Raw genomic sequence first — 13,475 nt, 5'->3', positions numbered from 1 at the left:
CTGGGGGCCACGAGCCAATGCGCAGTTGATCACAGGGTACGGAATCATAGGGAGAAAACTTAGAATACATAAGCTACTAGTAATACTTCATTGCACAGCAAGCAAACAAAAGAAACTAACTGCAAATAAAGAACTATCGCAACTAAGCCTGGCTTTCATATTATTTCATAAGGTCACATGAAGCTATCAAAGGTCGATAGCGTCCATATGGTGATAATGGATTGTCTGCATTAAGGTAAGCATGGATGGACTGTAGCCAGGACTTAACCCCGCCAAATTGATCGATAAGATCCACATGGATCCAAGCACTTTACGCGTCACGGCGCGTCTAGACCCTTCAGTTGCTCCTCCAACGAGATATCGTCATCAAAGAATTCAGGAGCCATCAAATGGAGGGCTACCATGCATCCTCAAAAAGAATATGTCACCAAATCATGCATGATTTAATGCCGACAAAGATTCCTCAGGGCTTGTTACGATCATAGTCACAATGGAGCCACCGACAAAGAAAAGGCGACGGGGCTCTTCACCTCATAAAGAGGTTCAAGATGAAAGTGACGATGACGAACTTGCCTCACATCCTCAAGAGATTAGGATGCGTCGAGACCCTGATATTCAGCTTGCGCTCAAGCGGGCAAATGCTGACCATAAACTGCAAGCCACAATGGCTCATATTATCGAAAAATACAGCCGGGACTTTGAGGGTATTGGCGACGAGATCGACATGAACACCGGAGAAATTGTGGTTAACAACGGTCACTTGCGTAATATGCGAGATGAGGGAGATGTTGAAGGACTATGGATGGAGGGCGACAGTAACATCGACGAAGATGAAGGAGTTCTGCTCGAGGACCTTACGGATGGATATTCCGATAGCGAAGAACCAGTCAAAGGAGTACAACATTCTCAGAGCGAGAACCAGAATAACCAAGAACCAACGTTTACAGAACAAGGCACGCCGAAAAGCCAAAGGACTCACAGCGGAGTGTCTCGGGAAGCACTACAAACTGATATGGATACGACCATGGATCCCTCACAAAATAATAACGCCATGTTGAATGCCAGCGAATCTCACTTTGGTCCTCCATCCTATGGACCAGGTTCGTCAGTTGGGTTCGGGCCAACACCAGGATTTGGGCCCTGGGGAGGGATGTACGGGTTTCCCATGCAAGCCTGGGGTCGAGACGATATTCCTCCATATTTTAACATGCCACCGAGTATGCCAGGACCTTGGTTTACCGGAGGCAGATACGACTTCCCTTTTCACAACGGACAGACGTCGATTTGGGGTCGTAACCGGGCCAAGAAGACAAAGCGGGCTGGCTCTATGAAAGCATCCTCCAAGCAGGCGATGTGCAGACACCCCAGCAGCTCTCCTACGGAAGAGGAGGCAGTTGCAGATGACCATCACAAATCCACGTCTGAGGAACAGCCAAGCGATAATCAGGAAGATCTCGCCCCTGATAGAACGATAAATGATACCGACGAAGACGATGATTTGATGTTCTCTGAGACTACTGAGGTAGCGTCGACCCCTGAGGCAAGTCTTGTCCTCCCATCAAAAGAACCACCCGCGAAGGGTGAGGTTCATCAATATTCAGAAGGGGCACTGGAAGAAACCAATGGAAACGCTGTGAAAGTGCCCCAGCAGAACGACGAAGACGATTCTGGTCGGAGACGGTCTGGCCGAGCGAGGAAAAAAACTGAGTATATGGGCAAGATCTCTTGGGACGACGCCAAAGAATGGCAGAAATCAGGCCAGAGTTTGAGAGTGGAGCTATACAAAGCTGATCCAGTCATTCGCAAAGACTTTGAGAGCGTCGATCATGTCGGTGATGAGTGTGCCTCGTCCTCGGAGGAGCCTCAAGACAATGCGCTGGGAACAATAGCCCTCGAAAGGGGGATAACCTCCCAAAGGCAGGTTATACCAGATTCACAGGACACCGCGACTCCTTTCAACAGCAGTGCCCCTGAGGCACCAGAGCGCAAGGTGGGAAACGACAAACTCTATGCTTCTGATGTACCTCCCGTTCCTAGCATGGAGCTTTCAGACGACGAAGCCCCTCTTGTTCTTTCGAGGATCCGAGCACCAAAACGCCATCTAGAAACCCGAAAGCCTTTATCGCCACTCATGCCAACAGATGATCGAATTCGAAGCGCTGATCTCATTATCCATGCTGCGAGGTCACCAAAGCCCAACCAAAGAGCAGCGCCTATAGTTGAGTCTACGGCTGGGGATATGCAGGACCAGACTATAGAGCCTCTTAAGCGCAAGCGGGGAAGACCCAAAGGCTCAACCCGCAAGACTCAAAACAATAATATTATTTCCAGTACGAAGGGCATAACAAGGGGCCCCACGGCGCTTCAACGCCATGATACTGGAGCGCCAAAGAAGCCAGATCCTGCGAATCCCGGTATTAAAACTGAGTTCAAAGATCATTCGACCTACGGCACAAGGAGCCATGGTTGCCCGGATCGCGATGAAGAAACCCTACCAAAATCGGATAATGATGATACAGAGACTGAAGAACGTCCCGTAACACATCATCTAACGAGCGAACTCAAGTGGCTTCTCAAGACAAAGCCCAAGAGCCCAGTGTCTTATAGGTCACAAGCTACAGCTTCAGACGAGACCATTAAGCTTCGGCGGTCCCGGGAAAGGCTCCAAAAGTCCAGTAACAGCACATACAAGTCAACAGAACTCGATAAGGATGTTTCAGATGACCAAAAGGAACAACCAGTGCCTCTGACGCCATCTGGGCTATTGCAGGAACCAAATACAATTCTGGATGGGCCTATGAAAGCACCGGAGACCATTATAACCGTCAGAGACGAGCAATCATCTACCGCTAGTCCTTCCTCGCCCATCCATGTTGAAGAACCTCCCAACTATAGCGATCTAACAGATGAGAGTGGGCCTCGTCTGAATGACAACTCGTCTGATGATGCGCCTCCTCAAGACGAAGCTGTTCATGATGACGAATCTCTCCCCGAATTGCCTCGAGATACCACGGTTCAAGGGGTATCGACACCACGGAAGCCGAAAGATACCAGGACTCCCCTCACAGAACCCCCTTCAAGCTTTCACAAACCACACACCCCTCGTCATGCTTCCATTCGTACTACTCGTGCACCATCATCACGCCGATCCCTCCTCTCATTTGTGTCGGATTCGGAATCAGACACCGGTGAGTCTCGGGATGAGTTAGCGCGCAGAGTCAAATCAACATCAAAGACAGCAAGCGTCCGTCCTTCAACGAAGAGGATTTGGCGAGCAAGTGCCCTAACCAGAGAAGTCCAACGGACACCCAGTAGAAAGCGTTTCCATGAGATGTCCAGTCCTATCAACACTGTTAAGACACCGGGGGGCACGGTACGAACCTGTGGTATAGATGGTTATCAATGTGGCCGAGACTTTTGCTTCTCTTGTATATAAATGGCCGTTCTGGTCTTGCAGATTACTTGGTACAGACGACCGTAGAATATAAAACGTTGTGGGAACCAATATACACCAAGCAAACATAGCGCTGTGGTTTCATTTAATGCTTACGCTACTCGAGAAAAGCTGACCCAAAAGCATGAAAACCTCCAACTACAAAGCTAAAAATAAATAAAAAGGTTAGGAGTGTTGGTGATTAGATTAGCCCTCGATCTCAACGTGCCATAACCCCCAGAACCTGGAACGCCGAAACCACATTGTTCTCATTCCACATCGCCCCTGTAACAACTTCCGAGATGGTGCGGCATGTCGCGCAAGCTTCTCCTCACTACACCGAACCGTTTGAATCGTACGTCATGCTAAGGCTGTAGGATATTCTCAATACAGCCCCATTCTCATGAAATCCATCTCACAGAGCCACTGAGTCGGCGCGCTTTCACGGCGGAAAGAATCGAGGCGGATCCGGCTGAGATATTCTCTTCCCAATACGGGTGTATCCTATCAGGGATGGAGAACCGACAAAGGAAAGCATGACCGCCAGTCCAGGGTATCATGGTTAAGGGTTGCCACGAGATGGATCGCCAGAGATGATGAGTGTTGGAGAGCTACGACTCCGAGCCCTCTCAAGACTTGTTGGCAGCGCCATTAGCAGCTGCAAGGTGTTGCTTGAAAACCTCGGGATCACGGACGGGGTTGAAGTAGGGGTGCGCTTGCGCCTCCTTAGCGGTCAAACGCTCCTATACAATTGTTAGATCAGACAGGAGATGTTGGAGCTATGAACAAACCTGGTGGTCGTATCGCAGTAGCTTGTCAAGGAAATCGATGGCCTCATTAGAAACAAATCGCTGATTTTCCGAGGTGACGAAGCTATGCCATGGCTTCTTCTGGAATCGTCCGAGAATGTCGTCATATTGTGCATCCAGTTCGATTTCGTACTTATCAATGTAGTCAAACAGATCATCAGTACCAAGAACCTTTGCAATCTTCACAAGCTGGTCAGAGTTACTGTTCCCATGGAAGAAAGGCTCCTTTCGGAAGATCATGGAAGCGAACATAGCTCCCAGGCTCCACATGTCGAGACTGTAATCGTACTCCTGGAAATCGACCAAAAGTTCTGGACCCTTAAAATAGCGAGAGGCCACACGAACGTTGTATTCGGTACCGGGGTGATAAAATTCGGCCAGGCCCCAATCGATGAGACGCAACTGAAAACCGTCAGTAAGCTCTACGTCAGAGGTATGATGCCAGATTGACCAACCTTTCGGTTCTCATGATCGATCATAACGTTATGAGGCTTAACATCTCGATGCATAATACCCTTGCTGTGGCAGAAGTCCAAAGCCTTGAGGAGCTCAAAGATGTAGAACCGAACATCGATGTCATTGAACTTGGGGTAGAGGCTTCGGAAATCGGTATTGTTGACGTGCTCGAAAATGAGGGACGGCGTCTTACTCTATTTGCCGTTGGTCAGTTCCATATTGCGATGGACGTTGAGAAAGTTGGCACCAACCTGCGCATCCCGAACAACGTCAAGCAAGGCAACAACATTGGGACCTCCGGCCAAATTCTGGAGGATCTTGATCTCGCGCTTGATCTTCTTCTTCTTAACAGGCTTTAGGACCTTGACGACGCATTTCTGGTAGTTGACGACATTGATGCCTTCGAAGACTTCAGAGTACTTTCCACGACCTACAGAGGCACAAGGGGTCAATAACCAAGCAACGAAATGGACGACGACGACATACCGATCTTTCTGACGACCTCGTAGTTTTCTAGGGCACCCCAGCCTACATAGTTATCAGCTTTGTTGTCAGGGGAGTTCTCACGTGGGGTGAGGGCATACTGATGTTAACACTGTCGTAGTCCCAGTAACTGCGGGGCATGCTCTGGTTGACATCGGCGTAGACGCGCGCCATGATGGGCAGAGAGCGAGACCGTCGCAGGGAGGCGACGCCGGCGGTGGAAGAAGATGGTGTCGCAAGGCGTCGATGACGGTCGGAGCGATAGAGATGCTGAAGATGAGAGGTTGAAGCCGAGGTACTCGTATATCTAATCTAGCCCAACCCAAGGTCTCTCTAGTCTAAGAGGCTGAAGAGGAGAGGCTGGACCTGCTTTGACTTGGTTTGCAAAATCAAGGTGGGATGGCATTTCAGGTCGGGTCCAGCCCAGCCCAGATTTGCCCCGTTATTTTCGCGGGCGGGCTGGACTGTGATTCGCTGTGGTGCTTATCGGCCGCTCCGCGATAACACTGTCGAATGGGCACGAGTACCTCCAAATCAATCCCAAGGCAAATTGATGGTGGCCTGTGCAGGATCTGAATTGAATGGATGCGCCATGGCTGTTTCTGGCATTCACTTCTTATTGACTACCTAACGTTAGGTATGGACTACTAACCTATACAGTCTATCCAAGGCCAAAGGGTTTAAGTCTGTTAATCAGTGTTATTTGATTAACATCTTGTCACCATCTAAGCAAATGTCATTTTTTACGCTCAAGGAAACTGAGTCTAAGGTAGGCCGATATTATGTGTGAACCCATCTCCTGGAGTTATGTTGTTCGCGAATTTACCTATCTCCATTTCTTCTGAGACCCAGAAAACAAGATGATTCAATATTGGGACTCAACAAACACACGTGCATCACGAACAGGCCTCGAACAAAATACATGCCTTGCTATCTACCGGAGACAAAGCGCCTACCTCATCTATTAATTGGTCGCCGAAAGACATATAATATGTACAAGCTGAGTTGTGAAACTGGCCTAACTCGCCGCATGCTACACCACAATGATGGTTAGCATCATAAACAAACTGCTTGCTAGGAAGAACACGAATGAAAGTCTCATTTCTCAGAGAGAAGATTAATTGCTCGACATTTCAGGGCTGCAGAGGTGTCAATATCAGCGGGAGCCGATACTTCGTCCACCTCCAGCCCCGATCCGACTAAGGATGACGATACAAGGGTTTTCATCATAATGAGGCTCAAACACACTGTAGGCAGAATCAACTTACAATCGAAATTTCTTGGTGGGCAACGTTGGAAAGTCCAAAAGCAGTATCCCCCGTACATCCAGGAAACATGCTTAGTCGTACTCCAGCGAGTCCAAGCCCTTGTCCACAACGTCCCAGGTTCGTTTGCGCAAGTCTGATTTCGGTTCGGGGCGAGGGCGCTGAAGACCTTTCTTCTTCTTTCGTTTCTTATTACTCTGGAAGGAAGTGGGTAATGAGGAAGTCATGTTTTTAGTTTGCGTGGAGATATGGGTAGCATCACTCAAATCCATGACCTCGCTCGATGGCGCTGTTTCTTTTGAGCGTAGATGTTTCGCCCTTTCTTTCTCTTTGCGCAGAGTCTCGAGTTCTGAATGTCGAAATATCTCGATTTGCGCATCCGTCAAGGTCCTTTTCACACCATCCGCATAATAGCCCAGGCTGTCGTCATCCTCCTCCCAGGTGTCATCGACGGCCTCATCTTGAGTTTGATCCTGGGAGGGCGAGTCTAGGAATTCAGATCCGAAGACGGCGACGGCTGTGTGCGAGAAATGGGATTCGTGGAAAGCAACAAGATCATCCTAGAAATATCAGTAAAGAATCAAACTGCGCGTATTTGGGCAACGTACGGTGAAAATGTTGGGTATTACATGCGCATTTGTTGTACTTCCATTATTTGATTGCGGCATGTCTTGGTTTTTTAACGCGATATCAGGCATGATTTGCGATTTGGCGAGATTGGCGGAGGACGCGTCCAGACCGAAATTATGTCACGTGCCAATGTACCAACATCAATTTGATCCGGTGTGAAAGAGATAAATATGTGCTGCAGCCTGGCTAGCGTTTTGGTAAGCAAAGTATGTTGTGTGAAGACAGTCCAAAAGTTCGATGATGGAGCCGGTTGAAGCTTCCGCCATCAACTCGGAGCCCATAGATAGCTCACTGGGACTTGAGAAGTGCCAGAGCACTCTCAAAGGCCCTCACAACTTGATCGTCTGTAAAGCGTCAATATTTGGTCCAAGGGTGGGATAAAAAGCACGTCGGGCTCACAATGCTGTTGTTTCCGTTCCATTTTGTCTTCAGCGAGATTCACAAAGCGTCGTCGTGTTTGCAGGCGCTTCGCTGCCCGCTCATCATCATGCGCAGACGCAGACGCAGCCCAGATTTTGAAGTACTCCCCAAACGTTAGTTTCATCAGTCTGCATCATTGCTCAACAGAACTCACCTTTGAGAGAGCATCCGCCTCCTTCAGAATCTCCTGCTCCCGCTCATCTGCCTCTTGCAAAGCAGCCTCATAACGCGCTTCAAACTCATCCCAGTTAAATGGTTCTAAAACACCAGGGGTATCTGGCGGATCAGGATTGTTGGGTTGTCGATCATCTTGAGGTTCGGGTGTCCTTCTATTAGCGTGCGGGTGTCTCTGGATGCTGCTCATGTTTGATTCCTCAGGAGCAGGGACAGTGGCTTTGATATCGTCTTGACTGTGACGATTCTCGCCGTCTTGTTGTAGTGGAAGTGCTGTATCCATGTTGGGCATTTCGCGTTCAATCGCCAGGGGTGTTGTCGGCCAAGCAACAGGGGTGTCTGTTAGGAACGTGCAGCACTGTCGAGTGAGCAGCCTGATCAACTGTATTGAGGCGTTGGTAAGGAGTCTTGAATCTTGTATCCCACAAAGTGGTGATTGCTCTGTCAAAGCTTACTGAGCTCAATGAAGGAAGATCATTTACCGACACCTGAATTGTGAAGTTAAGGTACCTACTTGGATTAAATATACTTGCTCACTAACAGGAAGTCTTGAAGTGTGGGTGTTCCTGCATCATTTCGTTGGCTGCCTGTGTGGCTTACGTTCATGCGCCACAGCATTGTCACTATCATTGCTCGACTCGTGACTCCCATCTTCAACCTCAGAACCTACAAGTCATCTGGCTTTCACTTTCACTTTCAACCGCTTATTTCGGGCTTACGAAGATGCGCCCCGCCTCTCCTGTTTTATTACCAGAAGGCTGAACGTGCTTCCCTTGGTCTTCTTTGATCAACAGATAGCGACAACTGCCTTGACGCAAGTGGCAAAGATACAAAGCCAGTATGGACTGCGATATCTGTCATCGCATACATGACCCAGAGCGTCTTCCTTTTCTCTGCACCGTGGACGCCAGGAACTCTCTTCTTGATGGCCGCATAAGCAATGTGGAACTTCTCCTGCAAAATGAGAGTCTCCAAAATGAAGTAAACGAATTATTAGATGAGGCGAGCACCCCAAACAAGTTTCATAGAGAATCACTCCAGGCGCAACAACGAACAGCCGAGGTTAGGACGACCCAGATATTGGCCGCTGCCGATAAGCTCAGAAATGACATCAAAGCTGCTAGAGAGGAGATCCAGGCCCGGCAAGCTGCGCTCTCTCGTCGCAAGTCGGATATTGCAGCTGTATCTGGTGGCCTGGTTGAGCGCAGAGTAAAACAGCAAAAGGACATAGAAACGGACATTGGCAGACTCAAGTATAAGTGGTCTCGCAGCGCTGGCGATATGGCTCGTACACGATCTTTTCTTTGCATGGAGGCAGCCCGACTATATGGACTTGAACGTGTTAAAGAAGGCTCCACTGGCAAATATGAGTATTACCTTGGCGGAATCCCCGTTGTTGATTTGGCCACAATGAACTGTAGGCTCTCCCGCGACTATTTCGACTATGCACTAACTCGTTTATAGCATCAACACCGGAGATGATTTCGACATCTCTCAGCCACATTTGTCATATCCTTATGCTCGTATCACACTATCTTTCAATCCGTCTTCCTGCGGCAATTACTCTTCCTCATCGCGACTACCCACGGCCAACTATCTTCAATCTCTCTGCCTCTTACAGATCTAAGGATCCAGTATTTCCTAGTCAGGCAGGAGTAGGGAATCCTTCTCACTCCGGAGACACAGAGTCCCAGCGTCTTTCACGTCCAAGACCTCTTTTTATTGACAAGCCACCAGCGCTGTTGGCCAAGGAAGATCCAGCAACGTTTTCATATTTCATAGAAGGTGTGACTCTGCTCGCCTACAACATCGCCTGGGCTTGCAGTACGCAAGGTGTTTCGATAGGTGATAGGACTCACTTTGAGGACATTTGCAATATGGGCCGCAATTTACACGATCTCCTCACAAATCACCAAAATGTTGGTGGAAACATCTATCCTTCTTCCTCTAACAAGAAAGATCCGAGCGCATCTAAGAATGATGCTGATACCCATGCCAGCCGCATGGGACAATATTCCCACGGCACAACTTTCTACTACCTCGGCGGAGCTGAAGGCACCGAGTTCAGTAAGACGTTCAAGCTTCCCGGTCCGATCAAATTGGCCGACAAGCTGAAGAAGAAGCTGCTCAGTGAGGCGCCTGCCCCTGACTGGGAAGTTCTGGATGATGATGCTTGGAAAGTTGAAGAAGAGGTTGTTGATACGAATCAGCCCAGCAAGGACTTGCTAGGTAGCGATAAGAATTCTCCGCGTCGGGGAACAAGTGGGTGGATGAAGGTAAAGAATAGATAATATCGTTCTGCCAAGAGGAATAGACAAACAATTGCTTAATCTTGTAAATGCTGTAAAGACAATATAAGTAAATATATTAAAAAAAAACCCAAGCATAAAGTTATAAACAGACTTGCTTAACCTATGGTATATTATATACTGGTGTTCTCTTTTAATGCTTTAGGACCTAAACGTAGCAAAAAGTGTGGTTCCGCCCGGGATCGAACCGGGGACCTTCTCGGTGTTAACGAGATGCCATAACCAACTAGACCACGGAACCGTGCTACTTGACTCATGATGGAATCTGCAAGACCATACTCAAGTCGCACACATTTGCCGGGTGTATTCTCATGCTCTAGGGTAGCATAAGGTTAGATTTCAAAGCTGGGGTATAAGATCAGAGTAAAATGGTTTCTGTATAGGTCCCTTATAGTCTTTTTAAATGAACTAAGGCGTCTTATATACTTATAGGGCATGTACAAACTATAATGGCGCCGCATTGATGACGGACAATTATTGCAGTCCATATCTTAGGTTCGACGTAGAAATCATGCTGGGATACTGGATTGATAAGACATTAAAGTGAACAATAACCAAAAACGCATTCATTATATTGACACATTATTCATGTAGTCTTACATTGAGTCATGCAGCTAGGGAGGTATGCCATAGTCTGCTTATCATAATATACAGGATTGTACAACTTGCTCCCCTGCCTCGCCGTTTTATTTCCCAGATTTCCCAAACAAAGATGCAATGTAATCTCCAAATGTAGAGGTGCCTTCTGCCTGCCTCTGTTTCCTCTGCTCCGCCTGTGTATCCCAAATCTTCTGAACGCTACCGGCAACCTCAGCCTTGGCCTGGAGATCAGCACGAAGAGCAGCTTCTTCAACCGCACGTTCCTCAGCCGGTAGCTTGTCAAGCTGTTCTTTCCATTGTTGTTGAAGTTCTTCAGTGGGTATAACCGCATCTTTCTTGGCTTTTGGCAATGTTGTCTGGAGGACCGGCGCGGGTAGTCCTTCTGCCTTAGCCTTCTCAACTGCCTCCTCGTGCTTGATCATTCGCTGATAAAGAGTGTCGGCGTGCATTTGGATATCTTCTTCCACCTCATGCGATCTGCCTACCACTGACCCATGTCCCAACGCTCGAAGAAAACGCTAAAACAAAGTTAGAAAATTGCCACGAAGTGTAGCGAATAGAGACAACATACTGATTGCATCATATAACACCTCTCAAATCTTCGAACTTGATGCCTACACATCTGCATTTGGTCCTCCCAGCTTCCGTGCTTCATGCAATTCACCCACTCTTCTTGGTATTCCGCACAGTTTTCCAATGCCGCCTTTCCAATGGCCTCTTTCCGTTCCTTGTATGCCTCCAAGACGCTCATTAGCTTCTCATGATCTGTTGCCGTCTCTGCCTCAATCTCGGCGAGCGGTTGGTAGTTCTTCCAGAGGTGGGCATATCGACCGTCTTGATACAGGCTTGCTGAAGGTACGACTGGCTTTTGTTGTTCTGTAGCTGTCGCCGCTGCATTGGCATTTGGGGGCTGCGGATTTGCTGGAGGGGGATTCGTAGGTTGGTTTGAAGGGTATTTGAGCGGAGATTCTTTCTCCAGAAAGTCGCGAAGGCTTGGATCGAGCTTTGAAAGAGGGTCTGACGACTTGTCGGTACCAAGGACCGAAGATATCCAACCCATGATAGCAACTTTGTTTCTCTAAACTGGTGCCAATCTACAGGGAAAGGGTTGAATTGAGTTTGAAGCTGGGCTTAAAGTCGACACTCCAAAAACTATAGCTTCAACTGTGATAAGTGGAGGTAAGAATTTCAGTCATGCACTGTACGAAGCACTGTATACCAACTCCAATTTTTGTAGTTCATTGGACCTAACGATTTCAGCTAGTTCGACATCATAATATCAAGGACTTAGGTCAGATGGGAATTCTTCATATAATTGTCATAACTATTTCTTTTATTCAGGCGAAATGGCACCTAATCATCAAACTTCAGTTACATCCACCGTGAACTGGAGTCTTCACCACAGACACAACCGCATCACATAGGTCAAACAACAGTTCCTCACGGCACTGGCATTTTTTGGTCGGCGAATAGTCAAAGGTATGAACGTAATCTTGAGATCATGACGACCCTTTTCCTAGCCATATCACGCCCGATTGAACCATCAACCCAAAACAATTGTCTTCGTGAATCCTTTTTTTATTCGCGATTGCATCTATAGCACAATCATTTGCAACGCAACATCCGGTGCCCGACCCTTCAGGAGAAACTTCCCATCTCTCCTGATGCTTATCACGCCGAAAAAATGCCAGAAGAAAGTCCCGACTTAAAACTTGGAGAACTTCTTAACGGACGTGCCAGTTCGGGGCAGGACACGCAGGACGTTGAAGCGGACCTTGAATCATGTTAGCGGCCATCTTTGATACCAGTTCGTTCGCTCTTTAAAAACGTACAGTCTTGCTGAGGGGTCGGCACTGGCCAACGGTGACCTGGTCACCCTCCTGAACACGGAAAGCAGGGGAGACGTGAGCGGCAACGTTCTTGTGTCGCTTCTCGTAACGGGAGTACTTGGGGATGAAGTGCAGATACTCTCGGCGGATGATGATAGTGCGGTGCATCTTGGTGGAAACGACGGTACCGGTCAGGATACGGCCGCGGATAGAGACGAGACCGGTGAAAGGGCACTTCTTGTCTGTAGATCCAAATGTTAGTGATGCGCTCAACATCTTATTTTCTTTGCGCCAATCCCTCCCAGCACGGCCGATTGATGTCGCTGTTTATGTGCCCGTCGTTTGGCAAGATTCGTCTTCGTGTGCTCCTCCAAGTCCCGGAATCTCAAATCTGTCGAACGTACCGATGTAGCTGCCCTCAATGGCGGTCTTGGGGGTTCGGAAACCCAGACCGACGTCCTTGTACCATCGTCGGCCACCCTTGCCCGGTCGGGTGCTCTTGGTCTTGGTCTTCGAGTTCTGGAAGATGTGAGGCTGCTTCTGGAAAGCACGCTCCGACTGGACGGTCAACTCGGTCGCCCTGATGCAAAGGTTAGCGACTCATTCGGCTTCGCCATCGTGTATTCATTCGGCTTCGACGTTGCAGTTGGGTTGGACTGTCACTGACATCTTGAATTATCCTTCTCGGGCAGGTACCGTAACGAGATGGCGTGTGGTTGAGCTGGGTGAAGGCGAGGTTGATATTGGCTATGCTAGGCGGAAGGAGAAAATAACACCAATTTTTGCGTGCCTTCCTTAGTAAGGATAATTAGGGCTTGTAATTTTCGCGAGGCAGGTGCCAGACGCCCACGTGACCTCCCAAAATTGCTGTGGCTCAAGCTCACGTGAGGAGGCGCGAAGTATGGCTGTGATCGAAAGTGGGCCATCTGAAGTTGATCAATCTTGGCCCCACTCTCCCCCCTGGCAGCCAAAGTAAACAAACACACGCGAGATAGCCAAGTCACAGCCCACTATCACTTATCGTCGTCGCGCTTCATGTTGGGGTTAGACTTTAGACTCGACAAAAC

At 48.5% G+C, this 13,475-nt stretch overlaps 7 protein-coding genes and 1 non-coding gene across 8 annotated transcripts; 2 read left to right on the top strand and 6 right to left on the bottom strand.

Moving 5' to 3' along the window:
* Nucleotides 1-490: 490 nt before the first annotated feature.
* FPRO_01575 (uncharacterized protein) lies at nucleotides 491-3,436 on the top strand (the record flags this gene model as incomplete). Its single annotated transcript, XM_031229950.1, has 1 exon — nucleotides 491-3,436. One exon carries the CDS (start codon nucleotides 491-493, stop codon nucleotides 3,434-3,436), a length of 2,946 nt encoding a protein of 981 aa, XP_031074898.1.
* A 626-nt stretch (nucleotides 3,437-4,062) lies between these two features.
* Nucleotides 4,063-5,355, bottom strand: FPRO_01576 (putative protein kinase ck2 catalytic subunit ck2 alpha-3; the record flags this gene model as incomplete). Its single annotated transcript, XM_031229939.1, has 6 exons — nucleotides 4,063-4,176; nucleotides 4,225-4,644; nucleotides 4,698-4,892; nucleotides 4,950-5,128; nucleotides 5,185-5,226; nucleotides 5,283-5,355. 6 exons carry the CDS (start codon nucleotides 5,353-5,355, stop codon nucleotides 4,063-4,065), a joined length of 1,023 nt encoding a protein of 340 aa, XP_031074897.1.
* Nucleotides 5,356-6,520: 1,165 nt separating this feature from the next.
* Nucleotides 6,521-7,144, bottom strand: FPRO_01577 (uncharacterized protein; the record flags this gene model as incomplete). Its single annotated transcript, XM_031229928.1, has 2 exons — nucleotides 6,521-7,006; nucleotides 7,055-7,144. 2 exons carry the CDS (start codon nucleotides 7,142-7,144, stop codon nucleotides 6,521-6,523), a joined length of 576 nt encoding a protein of 191 aa, XP_031074896.1.
* A 220-nt stretch (nucleotides 7,145-7,364) lies between these two features.
* FPRO_01578 (uncharacterized protein) lies at nucleotides 7,365-7,953 on the bottom strand (the record flags this gene model as incomplete). Its single annotated transcript, XM_031229916.1, has 3 exons — nucleotides 7,365-7,420; nucleotides 7,476-7,599; nucleotides 7,651-7,953. 3 exons carry the CDS (start codon nucleotides 7,951-7,953, stop codon nucleotides 7,365-7,367), a joined length of 483 nt encoding a protein of 160 aa, XP_031074895.1.
* Nucleotides 7,954-8,510: 557 nt separating this feature from the next.
* On the top strand, nucleotides 8,511-9,961 carry FPRO_01579 (uncharacterized protein; the record flags this gene model as incomplete). Its single annotated transcript, XM_031229905.1, has 2 exons — nucleotides 8,511-9,087; nucleotides 9,135-9,961. The coding sequence occupies 2 exons, from the start codon at nucleotides 8,511-8,513 to the stop codon at nucleotides 9,959-9,961; spliced, it is 1,404 nt and encodes a 467-aa protein (XP_031074894.1).
* Nucleotides 9,962-10,146: 185 nt separating this feature from the next.
* On the bottom strand, nucleotides 10,147-10,220 carry tRNA. Its single transcript has one exon. It is a non-coding gene; the product is annotated as a tRNA-Val (tRNA).
* Nucleotides 10,221-10,665: 445 nt separating this feature from the next.
* Nucleotides 10,666-11,639, bottom strand: FPRO_01580 (uncharacterized protein; the record flags this gene model as incomplete). The annotated part of the gene is made up of 2 exons (XM_031229894.1): nucleotides 10,666-11,097; nucleotides 11,151-11,639. The coding sequence occupies 2 exons, from the start codon at nucleotides 11,637-11,639 to the stop codon at nucleotides 10,666-10,668; spliced, it is 921 nt and encodes a 306-aa protein (XP_031074893.1).
* A 645-nt stretch (nucleotides 11,640-12,284) lies between these two features.
* Nucleotides 12,285-13,445, bottom strand: FPRO_01581 (putative 40s ribosomal protein s11.e, cytosolic; the record flags this gene model as incomplete). The annotated part of the gene is made up of 6 exons (XM_031229883.1): nucleotides 12,285-12,353; nucleotides 12,412-12,650; nucleotides 12,813-12,927; nucleotides 12,968-12,988; nucleotides 13,076-13,160; nucleotides 13,426-13,445. The coding sequence occupies 6 exons, from the start codon at nucleotides 13,443-13,445 to the stop codon at nucleotides 12,285-12,287; spliced, it is 549 nt and encodes a 182-aa protein (XP_031074892.1).
* Between the last annotated feature and the right edge of the window lie 30 nt (nucleotides 13,446-13,475).

Source organism: Fusarium proliferatum (assembly GCF_900067095.1).
Source record: "Fusarium proliferatum ET1 genome assembly, contig: FPRO_scaffold001, whole genome shotgun sequence".
In the NCBI taxonomy this organism is placed as follows: domain Eukaryota; kingdom Fungi; phylum Ascomycota; class Sordariomycetes; order Hypocreales; family Nectriaceae; genus Fusarium; species Fusarium proliferatum.
The sequence above is the reverse complement of the archived record's forward strand: the minus strand, read 5'-3'. Positions and strand labels throughout refer to the sequence as shown.